The sequence below is a fragment of the Trachypithecus francoisi genome, unplaced genomic scaffold (assembly GCF_009764315.1).
Source record: "Trachypithecus francoisi isolate TF-2019V2 unplaced genomic scaffold, Tfra_2.0 Lachesis_group3, whole genome shotgun sequence".
Lineage (NCBI taxonomy): Eukaryota > Metazoa > Chordata > Mammalia > Primates > Cercopithecidae > Trachypithecus > Trachypithecus francoisi.
This window is the reverse complement of record NW_022681468.1, coordinates 99,306,775-99,319,707: the sequence shown is the minus strand read 5'-3', so window position 1 is coordinate 99,319,707 and position 12,933 is coordinate 99,306,775. Positions and strand designations below refer to the sequence as shown.

The following is a 12,933-nucleotide window of genomic DNA, read 5'->3' as shown; positions in this document are numbered from 1 at the left end:
GGCTACATGTAACAAAATGGGTGATTCTCACAAAAAACACGGAGCAAACAAGGTAAAATATAAAACAACAAATGTTGACTTTCAAAGTTACCTAGGAGGCTGGGCGCGATGGTTCACTCACGCCTGTAATCCCAGCACTTTGGGAGACTGAGGTGGGTGGAGCACCTGAGGTCAGGAGTTGGAGACCAGCCCGACAGATATGGTGAAACCCCATCTCCACTAAACATACAAAAATTAGCTGGGCATGGTGGCAGGCACCTGTAATCCCAGCTACTTGGGAGGCTGAGACAGGAGAGGCTTGAACATGGGAGGCAGAGATTGCAGTGAGCCAAGATCACACAACTGCACTCCAGCCTGGGCAACAGAGCGAGACTCTGTCTCAAAAAAAAAAAAAAAAAAAAAGTCACTGTGGAGGCATACTCCAGGTTGCCTAGACAATGAACTAGCTTAGACCGGGGGGGTTGGGAGGCTACCCCTTCTCCCAGTGAGAGGGGCTGCACCCAAGCACAATTTCCTACAGGGCCTGCCGCTGTCTTCTCCAGGTGTGTATTATCCCACAGATCCCTAAGTTTCCAGGTGTTGGGCAGCTGGCATTCCCAGACAACTTCCTTTTTTTTTTTTGAGATGGAGTTTTGCTCTTGTTGCCCAGGCTGAAGTGCAATGGCGCGATCTCGGCCCCCTGCAACCTCTGTCTCCCAGGTTTAGGTGATTCTCCTGTCGGAATTACAGGCATGTGCCACTACGCCCGGCTAATTTTGCATTTGTAGAAGAGACAGGGTTTCTCCATGTTGGTCAGACTGGTCTTGAACTCCCAACCTCAGGACTCCCAAAGTGCTGGGATTACAGGTGTGAGCCACTGTGCCCAGCCCCCAGACAACATCTATAAGCAGCTGGCACACAAATACAGATTTCGTGGTGTCTAAGCATTCTGCCGATCTCTCCACTAGTAAAGCTACCCTCATAGGTGCCTGATAAAAAAGACAGCATTGGAGGAGGGGGGTGATACGAAGTCATTCCAGCAGAGACACCTCAATACACCTCTCCATGGGCTCTTCTCTTGCTTTCTAAACTCCCCCTTTCCTAGTAAAATATATCTCTGAATCCCTGAATCTACACCTGAGATGTTAAGAAATTCATCTGCAGCCTGGTGAGCAACAGGTGGCATCTTCAAAGAACCCACTTTGCAAACCAGGTGGTAACTTTGAAAGTAACACCTTGCATTTAATAATTTGGTTTTTTTTTTTTTTTTTTTTGAGACACAGTCTCGCTCTGTCGCCCAGGCTGGAGTGCAGTGGCGCAACCTCGGCTCACTGCAACCTCCCACCTCCCAGGTTCAAGCGGTTCTCCTGAATAGCTGGGATTACAGGCGTGCACCATCACGCCTGGCTAATTTTTGTACTTTCAGTAGAGACAAGGTTTTGCCATGTTGGTCAGGCTGGTCTTGAACTGCTGACCTGAAGTGATCTGCCCACCTCGGCCTCCCAAAGTGCTGGGATTACAGGTGTGAGCCACCACATCCGGCCTGTATTTAACAATATTATTTTAAAATAATAACAATAAGGCCTATAGAGGGCACCTCTCCATTCCCCCTATATTTTCAAGTCTCTTTAATACTTGAAAGGGACTCTAGTCCCTCTAGTCCAAAAGGGAACTAGATCTGAGCTATGGCTCTCCTTGATAGAAGTTGCAAAACAGCAGATCTGTAACATATGAAAAGCACAAAACAACTCTACGTGCTTGCAAAGAAAGGGTACTAAGAGATCTCTGAAGTTTCCAAAAAGTATACAATCCTTTCACATGAAAGGGAGGCTGACTCAAAATCATCAGTAAATACTGGAAGCCCCATAAGGTTGTCAGGGAGTCCCAAGTTAAGTATCTAAAGAAGGAACACGGTTCCATGATGTTTCTGCACTAGGATGCTGATATTTCATAAACATATTTCATAAAAGCTCCAAACTCAAAACAATCTAATTCCATTAGTCATAGAATGGATAAAATCATATAATGAAATCCTATGCAGCAATGAAATTAAACTACCTAAGGCTACATGTAACAAAATGGGTGATTCTTACAAAAAACACGGAGCAAAGAAGGTAAAATACAAAACAACAAATGTTGACTTTCAAAGTTACCTAGGAGGCTGGGCGCGGTGGTTCACTCACACCTGTAATCCCAGCACTTTGGGAGACTGAGGTGGGTGGATCACCTGAGGTCAGGAGTTGGAGACCAGCCCGACAGATACGGTGAAACTCCATCTCCACTAAACATACAAAAAGTAGCTGGGCATGGTGGCAGGCACCTGTAATCCCAGCTACTTGGGAGGCTGAGACAGGAGAGGCTTGAACATGGGAGGCAGAGGTTGCAGTGAGCCAAGATCACACAAGCCATGTCACAGTTATGCTAGCAAAACAAATCTGAGAACACCTACTTGGGGCCATTTTAATTCTACCTCTGATAGTCTGCATTCCTACAGAATATCACTTGACCTTGAATTACATTACAGATCTCCTAGTCACTATATTACTCTTTAGGAAAGATATAAATTTTACTATCTAAGTCAACGCCTCTGCTTCATGATTATTCCAAAGTTTCACTGTCACTGGCCTAGGACTAGGAAACTAATTTTATAATCAACATAAAACTATCTCACCTTTGGCCAAGTAGCCAGTGACATCATTCTCCTATATCAAGAAGTCAGTCTGTGAACAGATGAACCATGATATAGGCCTAGTAATAATCTTACGCACGTTAAAACTGTTAATAGATCTTAGCAAAAACAAAATAAAACCCAAACTATTAAACCTATTAAATAAAACAGGTTCTAGGACTATCTTAAGAGTAAAAAGGCCGGGCGCAATGGCTCAAGCCTGTAATCCCAGCACTTTGGGAGGCCGAGACGGGCAGATCACGAGGTCAGGAGATCGAGATCATCCTGGCGAACACGGTGAAACCCCGTCTCTACTAAAAAATAAAAAAAAAAAACTAGCTGGGTGAGGTGGCGGGCGCCTGTAGTCCCAGCCACTCGGGAGGCTAAGGCAGGAGAATGGCGTGAACCTGGGAGGCGGAGCTTGCAGCTTGCAGTGAGCTGAGATCCGGCCACTGCACGACAGCCTGGGCGACAGAGCGAGACTCCGTCTCAAAAAAAAAGAGTAAAAAAAAACAAGAAACAAAATGAAGGTGTAGAGGTACTAGAGTTGCCCAAGGCTCTTGGTTTTCTAGTAACCCTAGTTTGGAAGAGAACTGCAAGAGAACGTACCTTATCCATATGGAAGATCAAATCCAATTCACACACATTTTCGAAACACTTATCCAGAGTTTCCACAAAAACCTAGAAAACAAGGAGAAATAGATAAAGAGGAGAAATAGGAACATATTCACAGCTTTATCAATGTCACATCTGAAAGTAAAGGCGGCTGTCACAATACTATTTACTTTATGACAAATCTCAAAAAACCCACCTATCTTTTGTCTCCAGCATTAGCTGATCACCCTACTTATCTCGATATAGAGGGAATAATCTAGGACAGGAAAACCTTGTTTTCAGGATAGCAACACAACCAGCAGACACATGTGGCTCTTCCCCCTTTATAAGATGCTAATTTATGGTGGGGCATGGTGGCTCATACTTACAATCTCAGCACTTTGAGAGGCCAAGGCAGGTGGATCACTTCAGGCCAAGAGTTCAAGACCAGCCTGGCTAACAAGGTAAAAACCCATCTCTACTAAAAATACAAAAATTATCCGGATGTGGTGGCAATTAAGCCTATAGTCCCAGCTACTTGGGAGGCTGAGGCACGAGAATAGCTTGAACGAGAATCGCTTGAGGTGGAGGCTGCAGTAAGCAGAGATCACACCACTGCACTCCAGCCTGAGTTACAGTGAGAGTCTCTTAAAAAAAAAAAAAGAAAGAAAAAAAAATTCCATAAAATAACAAATTTAAAAAACCAACTACTTACAATACTATGTCCTCAATGAATACATGTACAAAAAAGTTTTCATTATTACAGGGTTAATATGGCTGTGTTTTAATTTCAGCTAACATTAACTTCAAAACACCTTCCCTTTTTAATTTTTTTGGTCAGAGTTATGTAGCCTACAAAACACCTTCCTATGAATAAATTTAATTTACGTGCTTACAACTTAAAAATTTTTTTAAAAAGCCCTGAGCTTACTTCTCTATAGAACCTTTTAACTTTTAATAAAACGTAACAGAAAAGCGTACAAATGACAAAGGCACAGTTTAATGAATTTTCAGAATGAACATACCATGTAACTACAACCTAGGTATCTGGCCATAACTTTTTAATTTCTCTCAGAGAATGACCTCATTTAAACAATCTCATTGTCAGCAGTGTCATGAATTGTTCAGCACTGCATGAAAATGGGTCTTACTTGAGGCCAGCAAGTGACGGAGACCAGGCACACCGTTTCACTGTAGCACAAGATGGGTGCTTGTAGGCAAACCACCCTGCAGCGGCTGCTGGGGAGACAGACCCACTTGCCATGAGGAACCAACGCACACTATTGGAGCTGATCCTGCTCTGTCTCTTCTCTATGTAAGTAAAGCTTTATCCGGTGTTTGCACTGTTTTCCTTGCTGACTCTGATACCAAGATGCAATGGGTAGAAGCATTTAGATTCCTTTCCTGAGACTGATAACCAGTACACTGTGTTCTGTCAGATACCAACCACTTTGGAAAACTATTTGACATTATGTATTCACGTTCTGTGACCTAGTAATGTTACTCCCAGATAACATATCTAACAGATGAAAAACCACATACAATAATTTCATATTAATGCTATTCATAAATCTTTACATTTTTAACAGTGCCAGAATATTTCACTGTAAGGACACATAGTTAAATGGGTCTATTTCTCAATCACTATGCTGGGTACTTGGTAAGCCCTTATAATCCTGCAGTTCAAGTCCTTCAGTTCTGGGAAATTTTATCAAACTATTTTGTTGAGAATTCCCTCCTTTCCACGTTCCTCATCAATCTTTTTGGAGCTGCTTATGTTCAAGTATTGGACCTCTGTCTTTTTTTTTTTTTTTTTGAGACAGAGTCTTGCTCTGTCGTCCAGGCTGGAGTGCAGTGCCATGATCTCGGCTCACTGCAGCCTCTGCCTCCGGGGTTCAAGCAATTCTCTTGCCTCAGCCTCCTGAACAGCTGGGATTACAGGTGTGCACCGCCACACCTGGCTAATTTTTGTATTTTTAGTAGAGATAGAGTTTCATCATGTTGGCCAGGCTGATCTCAAACTCCTGACCTCAAGTGATTCCCCTGCCTTGGTCTACCAAAGTGCTGGGGTTACAGACATGAGCCACTGCACCTGGCCTCTGTCTTATTTTCTTATCTTTTCTCTCCCATTTTCTATCTCTGCCCATTCTGAGACAACCGCTTAACTTGATTTTCTAATACTTCAATTGAAGTGGGTTTTTGTTTGTTTCCATTTCCTCTAATTTTTTATTTCTTTTTTTTTTTTTTTTTTTTTTGAGACGGAGTCTTGCTCTGCCGCCCGGGCTGGAGTGCAGTGGCCGGCTCTCAGCTCACTGCAAGCTCCGCCTCGCGGGTTCACGCCATTCTCCTGCCTCAGCCTCCCGAGTAGCTGGGACTACAGGCGCCCGCCTCGTCGCCCGGCTAGTTTTTTGTATTTTTTAGTAGAGACGGGGTTTCACCGTATTAGCCAGGATGGTCTCGATCTCCTGACCTCGTGATCCGCCCGTCTCGGCCTCCCAAAGTGCTGGGATTACAGGCTTGAGCCACCGCGCCCGGCCTAATTTTTTTATTTCTAAGAGACTATTTTGTTCTGTGAGTGTTTTTGTTTAGCACCCATTTATGTTTGTCTGATTTTATTTCTCTGTGGCTTTTTTTTTTTTTGAGACAAGGTCTCACTCTGTCACCCAGGCTGGAGTGCAGTGGTGTGATCTCAGCACACTGCAGCCTCAGCCTCACGGGTTCAGGTGATTCTCCTGCCTCAGCCTCCTGAGTAGCTGGGACTGCAGGTGTACACCACCATGCCTGGTTAATTTTTGTATTTTTAGTAGAGATGGGGTTTCACCATGTTGGCCAGGCTTTCTCTGTAGCTTAAGAATAGGGTTTTGGGTTTTTTTTTTTTTAACTGTTTTCCTTTCTTTATATGGTGCCCATTTTAAGTTGCTTTTTATTGTTTGTTCATTTTATCTCCTTCTATGTTAGAGGTTTTCCTCAGATGTCTGATAATCCTTGGTTTTTCATTTGTTACAAGAATAAAAGGCTGACCGGAAGCTCCACAATCATGGATACTTCTTGCCCACCCCTATGGCTATTTGCTTCCCCAGTGAAATCTGTCTCATGTGTCCATGTGAAGAGACCACCAAACAGGCTTTGTGTGAGCAACAAGGCTGTTTATTTCACCTGGGTGCAGGTGGGCTGGGTTCAAAAAGAGAATCAGCAAAGGGTGGTGGATTATCATTAGTTCTTACAGGTTTTGGGGATAGGCGGTGGAGTCAGGAGCAATTTTTTTTTTTTTTTTTTTTGAGACAGAGTCTCGCTCTGTCGCCTGGGCTGGAGTGCAGTGGCCGGATCTCAGCTCACTGCAAGCTCCGCCTCCCAGGTTCCCGCCATTCTCCTACCTCAGCCTCCCGAGTAGCTGGGACTACAGGCGCCCGCCACATCACCCGGCTAGTTTTTTGTATTTTTTAGTAGAGATGGGGTTTCACCATGTTAGCCAGGATGGTCTCAATCTCCTGACCTCGTGATCCACCCGTCTCGGCCTCCCAAAGTGCTGGGATTACAGGCTTGAGCCACCGCACCCAGCAAGAGCAATGTTTTGCAGGCAGTGGGTGGATCTCACAAAGTACATTCTCAAGGATGGGGAGAATTACAAAGAACCTTCTTAAGGGTGGGGGAGATTACACAGTACATCATTGATCAGTTAGGTTAGGGCAGAAATAAATCACAATCGTGGAATGTCATCAGTGAAGGCTATTATCACTTATTTTGTGGATCTTCAGTTGCTTCAGGCCATCTGGATGCATATTTGCCGGTCACAAGGGATATGATGGTTTAGCTTGGGCTCAGAGGCCTGACAGAATTAGAGCCTGTCCTCGAGATGCTACAGAGTACAGTCCATTTGAACTTTTATATGGACGCACTTTCTTACTCGGCCCCAATCTCGTCCCAGACACCAGACCTCTAGGTGACTATCTTCCAGTCCTCCATCAGGCTAGACAGGAAATTCGCCAGGCTGCTAATCTTCTCTTGCCTACTCCAGATTTCCAGCCATATGAAGACACCCTAGCTGGATGATCAATTCTTGTTAAGAATCTGACCCCTCAAACTCTACAACCTCTACGGACCGGACCCTGCTTAGTCATCTATAGTACTCCAACCATCATCTGCCTGCAGGACCCTCCCCATTGGGTTCACCATTCCAGGATAAAGCTGTGTCTGTCAGCCAGCCAGCCTGATATCTCCTCTTCCTCCTGGAAGTTGCGAGTACTCTCCCCTACTTCCCTTAAACTCACTCACATTTCTGAAGAACAATAATAACCCTCATGAGCCTAATACATCCCTTCATTCTATTAGGTCTATCCATCCTTACCCTACTCTTTGCAACAGGGCTTTATGCAGTCACCCCCACTACTTGGACTGCGGCCCAAAAACCTGTCATCTCTACTATATTCTGTCTAGTCATACTCCTATTCACCATTCTCAACTACTCATAAATGACCTGCTCTTGTTTACACTGCCAGTTTACACTGTTTCTCCAAGACATCACAGCTGATATCTCCTGGTGCTATCCCCAAACCGCCACTCTTGACTCCCTCTTGGAGTGGATAGATGATCTTTGGTGGCAGGGCACCCTCCAATACTTCCACCTTGATGAAGTTCTATTCTTTACTTTTATACTCACTCTTATTCTGGTTCCCGTTCTTATGCCATCCTCTACCTCTCCCCAGTTATCTCCACCACACTATCAATCTCACTCTTTCCTAGCCGTTTCTAATCCTTGTTTAACGAACAGTTGCTGGCTTTGCATTTTTCTTTCCTCCAAAATCGCGGAGGCCCCGACTTACTCGCTGCTTGAAAAAAAAAAAAAAAAAAGACTGTGTGGGTGTGTGTGTATATGTATGTGTGTGTGTATATATATATATATATATATATATACACACACACACACACACACACACACATATATATACACTTTTTTTTTTTTTTTTTGAGACGGAGTTTTGCTCCGTCGCCCAGGCTGGAGCTCAGTGGCACGATTTTGGCTAACTGCAAGCTCCGCCTCCCGGGCTTCCACCATTCTCCTACCTCAGCCTCCAGAGTAGCTGGGACTACAGGCGCCCAACACCACACCTGGAGCATTTTTTGTGTTTTTAGTGGAGAAGAGGTTTCACCGTGTTAGCCAGGATGGTCTCGATCTCCTGACCTCGTGATCCCCCCACCTTGGCCTCCCAAAGTGCTGGGATTACAGGCGTGAGCCACCGCGACCGGCCAAGACTTCGTATATTTTTAAATGAAGAGTGTTGTCTTTACCGAAATCAATCTGGCCTAGTATGTAACAACATAAAAAACTCAAGGACAGAGCCCCAAAACTCGCCAACCAAGCAAACAATAATGTTGAATCCCACTTGGACACTCTCTAATTGGACATCCTGGGTACATCCCAATTCTTAGTCCTTTAATACCTGTTTTCCTCCTTCTTTTATTTGGACCTTATATCTTTCGTTTAGTGTGGGGAAAAGAACGAGAGATCAGTTGGTTACCATGTCTATATAGAAGGAAGTAGACATAAAAAACTCCATTTAGTTCTGTATTTGAGATGCTGTTAATCTGTGACCTTACCTTCAACTTTGTCCTTGCAAGAGACATGTGCAAAGGTGACTTACGTTAAAAGGATTTTGGGCGGTGCAGAATGTGCCTTGTTAAACAAGTGCCTAAAGGCTGCTTATGGTTAAAGGTCATCAACATTCTCTTAAATCTCAAGAAAGAGAAAAACATTTGTCTCCTGCCCCTCCCTGGGCAATGGAACATCTCGGGTAACACCCATTGTGCGTTCTGTTTACTGAGCAAGGAGAAAACCACCTTTAGGAATAAGGTGGGGCTTGCTGGAGCAATACTGCTAAAAGGTTTATGGAGATGTTCGCATATGCATCTCAAGGCACAGCATTTTCCTTTAAACTTATTCATGTCACAGGGATTTTTGTTCATATGTCTTACTGCTGATTTCCTCCCTACCATAGTCCTATTGTCCAGTCACTCCCTTATCTTTTTGATGGTAAAGATAATTGTCAATAAATACTGAGGGAACTCAGAGGCCGGTGCCGCGTGGGTCCTCTGTAAGCTGAGCGCCGGTCCCCTGGGCCCCGCTTTTCTTTCTCTACACTTTGTCTCTGTGTTTTATTCCTTTTCTCAAGTCTTTCGTTTCCACCTAACGAGAAACACCCACAAGTGTGGAGGGGCAGGCCACCCCTTCATCTGGTGCCCAACGTGGAAGCTTTTCTCTAAGGTGAAGGTACGCTGGAGCGTGGTCATTGAGGACAAGTCGACGAGAGACTCCCGAGTACGTCTACAGTCAGCCTTGTGGTAAACTTGTGCGCTCGGAAGAACCTAGGGTAACAATGGGGCAAACTAAAAGTAAATATGCCTCTTATCGCAGCTTTATAAAAATTCTCTTAAAAAGAGGGGGAGTTAAAGTGTCTACCAAAAATCTAAATACGCTCTTTCAAACAATAGAACAGTTTTGTCCATGGTTTCCAGAACAGGGAACTTTAGATCTAAAAGATTGGGAAAAATTGGCAAAGAATTAAAAAAGCAAGTAGGAGGGTGTAAAATCATTCCCTTACAGTATGGAATGATTGGGTCATTATTAAAGTAGCTTTAGAACCATTGCAAACAGAAGAAGATAGTGTTCCAATTTCGGATGTCCCTAAAAGCTGTGCAGTAGATTGTAAAAAAGAGGCAGGGAGAGAATCCCGGAAAGGAAAAGAAAGTTCACACTGTAAATGTGTAGCAGAGCCGGTAATGGCTCGGTCAACGCACAATGTTGACAATAATCAATTACAGGAGGTAATATATCCTGAAACGTTAAAATTAGAGGAAAAAGATCCAGAATTAGCAGAGCCATCAGAGTCTAAACCACGAGGGCCACTCCTCTTACAACAGCTCAGATGCCTGCAACCTTAGAACCTCTAATGCAGGTTAAACAAGTACAAACTCCAAAAAAAGATCAAATAGAAAAAGAGTCTCTGTCATGGCAATGCCCAACAAATACAGTGTCCACAATATCAGCAGGTAGAAAATAAGATCCAGCCGCCAGTAGCCTATCAATACTGGCCGCCAGCTGAACTGCAGTATCGGCAGCCCCCAGAAAATCTGTATGGACAGCCAGGAACATTCCCAGTGCCACAGGGCAGGGTGCCATATCCTCAGCCGCCCACCATGAGACTTAATCCTACAGCACCACCTAGTACACACGATAGTGCAATACATAAAATTATTGATGAGGCAAGAAAACAGGGAGATACTGAGGCGTGGCAATTCCCAGTAATATTAGAAGCAAGACCACCTGGAGAAGGGGCCCAAGAGGGAGAGCCTCCCATAGCTGAAGCCAGATATCAGTCCTTTTCTATAAAAATGCTAAAAGAGATGAAAGAAGGAGTAAAACAGTATGGACCCAACTCTCCTTACATGAGAACATTATTAGATTCCATTGCTCATGGACATAGACTCATTCCTTATGATTGGGAGATTCTGGCAAAATCATCACTCTCACCCTCTCAAATTTTACAATTTAAGACTTGGTGGATTGATGGGGCACAAGTACAGGTCCGAAGAAATAGGACTGCCAATCCTCCAATTAACATAGATCAACTATTAGGAATAGGTCAAAACTGGAGCACTGTTGACCAACAGGCAATAATGTCAAATGAGGCCATTGAGCAAATCAGGGCTATCTGCCTTAGGGCCTGGGAGAAAATCCAAGACCCAGGAACGCCTGCCCTTCCTCCTTAATACAATAAGACAAGGCTCTAAAGAGCCCTACCCTGATTTTGTAGCAAGACTTCAAGATGCTGCTCAAAGTCAATTACTGATGAGATGCCCGTAAAGTCATAGTGGAGTTGATGGCATATGAAAACGCCAATCCGGATTGTCAATCAGTCATTAAGCCATTAAAAGGAAGGGTTCCCGCAGGAACAGATGTAATCTCAGAGTATGTTAAAGCCTGCGATGGAATTGGAGGAGCTATGCATAAAGCTATGCTCATGGCTCAAGCAATCACAGGGGTTGCTTTAGGAGGACAAGTGAAAACGTTTGGGGGAAAATGTTATAATTGTGGTCAAATTGGTCATCTAAAAAAGAATTGCCTAGTCACAAATAAACAAAATGTAACTACTCAAGCTACTACAACAACAGATAAAGGGCCACCTGGCCTATGTCCAAGATGTAAAAAGGGAAAACATTGGAGTATTCAATGTCGTTCTAAATTTGATAAAAATGGGCAACCACTGTCGGGAAACGAGAGGAGGGGCCAGCCTCAGGCCCCGCAACAAACTGGGGCATTCCAAATTCAACCCTTTGTTCCTCAGGGTTTTCAGGAACAACAACCCCCACTGTCGCAAGTGTCTCAGGGAATAAGCCAGTTATCACAATACAGCAATTATCCCCCGCCACAAGTGGCAGTGCAGCAGTAGATCTATGTACTTTACAAGCAGTCTCTCTGCTTCCAGGGGAGCCTCCACGAAAAATCCCCACAGGGGTATACGGCCCATTGCCTGAGGGGACTGTAGGACTAATCTTAGGAAGATCAAGTTTAAATCTAAAAGGAGTTCAAATTCATACTGGTGTGGTTGATTCAGACTATGAAGGTGAAATTCAATTGGTTATTAGTTCCTCAATTCCTTGGAGTGCCAGTCCAGGAGACAGAATTGCTCAATTATTACTCCTACCTTATATTAAAGTTGGAAACAGTGAGATAAAAAGAACAGGAGGGTTCGGAAGCATTGATCTGGCAGGAAAGGCTGCATATTGGGCAAGTCTAGTCTCTGAAAGCAGACCTGTGTGTAAGGCCATTATTCAAGGAAAACAGTTTGAAGGGTTGGTGGACACAGGAGCAGATATCTCTATCATTGCTTTAAATCAGTGGCCAAAAAATTGGCCTAAACAAAAGGCTGTTACAAGACTTGTCGGCGTAGGCACAGCTTCCGAAGTGTATGAAAGTACAATGATTTTACATTGTTTAGGGCCAGATAATCAAGAAAGTACTGTTCAGCCAATGATTACTTCAATTCCTGTTAATCTATGGGGTCGAGATTTGTTACAACAATGGGGTGCAGAAATCATTATGCCTGCTCCATTATATAGCCCCATGAGTCAAAAAATCATGGCTAAGATGGGATATATACCAGGAAAGGGATTAGGAAAAAATGAAAATGGCATTAAAGTCCCAATTGAGACTGAGAAAAATCAAAAAGAAAAAGGAATAGGGTATCCTTTTTAGGGGCGGCCACTGTAGAGCCTCCTAAACCCATTCCATTAACTTAGAAAATAGAAAAACCGGTATGGGTAAATCAGTGGCCGCTACCAAAGCAAAAACTGGAGGCTTTACACTTATTAGCAAAGGAACAATTAGAAAAGGGAAACATTGAGCCTTCATTCTCACCCTGGAATTCTCCTGTATTTGTAATTCAGAAAAAAATCAGGCAAATGGCGTATGTTAATGGACTTAAGAGCCGTAAACGCTGTAATTCAACCCATGGGGCCTCTCCAACCTGGATTGCCCTCTCCGGCCATGATCCCAAAAGACTGGCCTTTAATTATAATTGATCTTAAAGACTGCTTTTTTACCATTCCTCTGGCAGAGCAGGATTGCAAAAAATTTGCCTTTACTATACCAGCCATAAATAATAAAGAACCAGCCACCAGGTTTCAGTGGAAAGTAT

The 12,933-nt window shown here is 43.8% G+C and overlaps 1 protein-coding gene across 3 annotated transcripts in view; it reads right to left on the bottom strand.

Annotated features, from left to right (window-relative positions):
• Positions 1-12,933, bottom strand: part of AP3S2 (adaptor related protein complex 3 subunit sigma 2) — a 66,007-nt gene that overhangs the window by 32,097 nt on the left and 20,977 nt on the right. For all 3 annotated transcript variants that reach the window (XM_033189036.1, XM_033189037.1, XM_033189035.1), the window contains exon 4: positions 3,257-3,328. In XM_033189036.1, the coding sequence (XP_033044927.1) occupies positions 3,257-3,328 (72 nt within the window). The remainder of the gene's footprint in view (positions 1-3,256; positions 3,329-12,933) is intronic.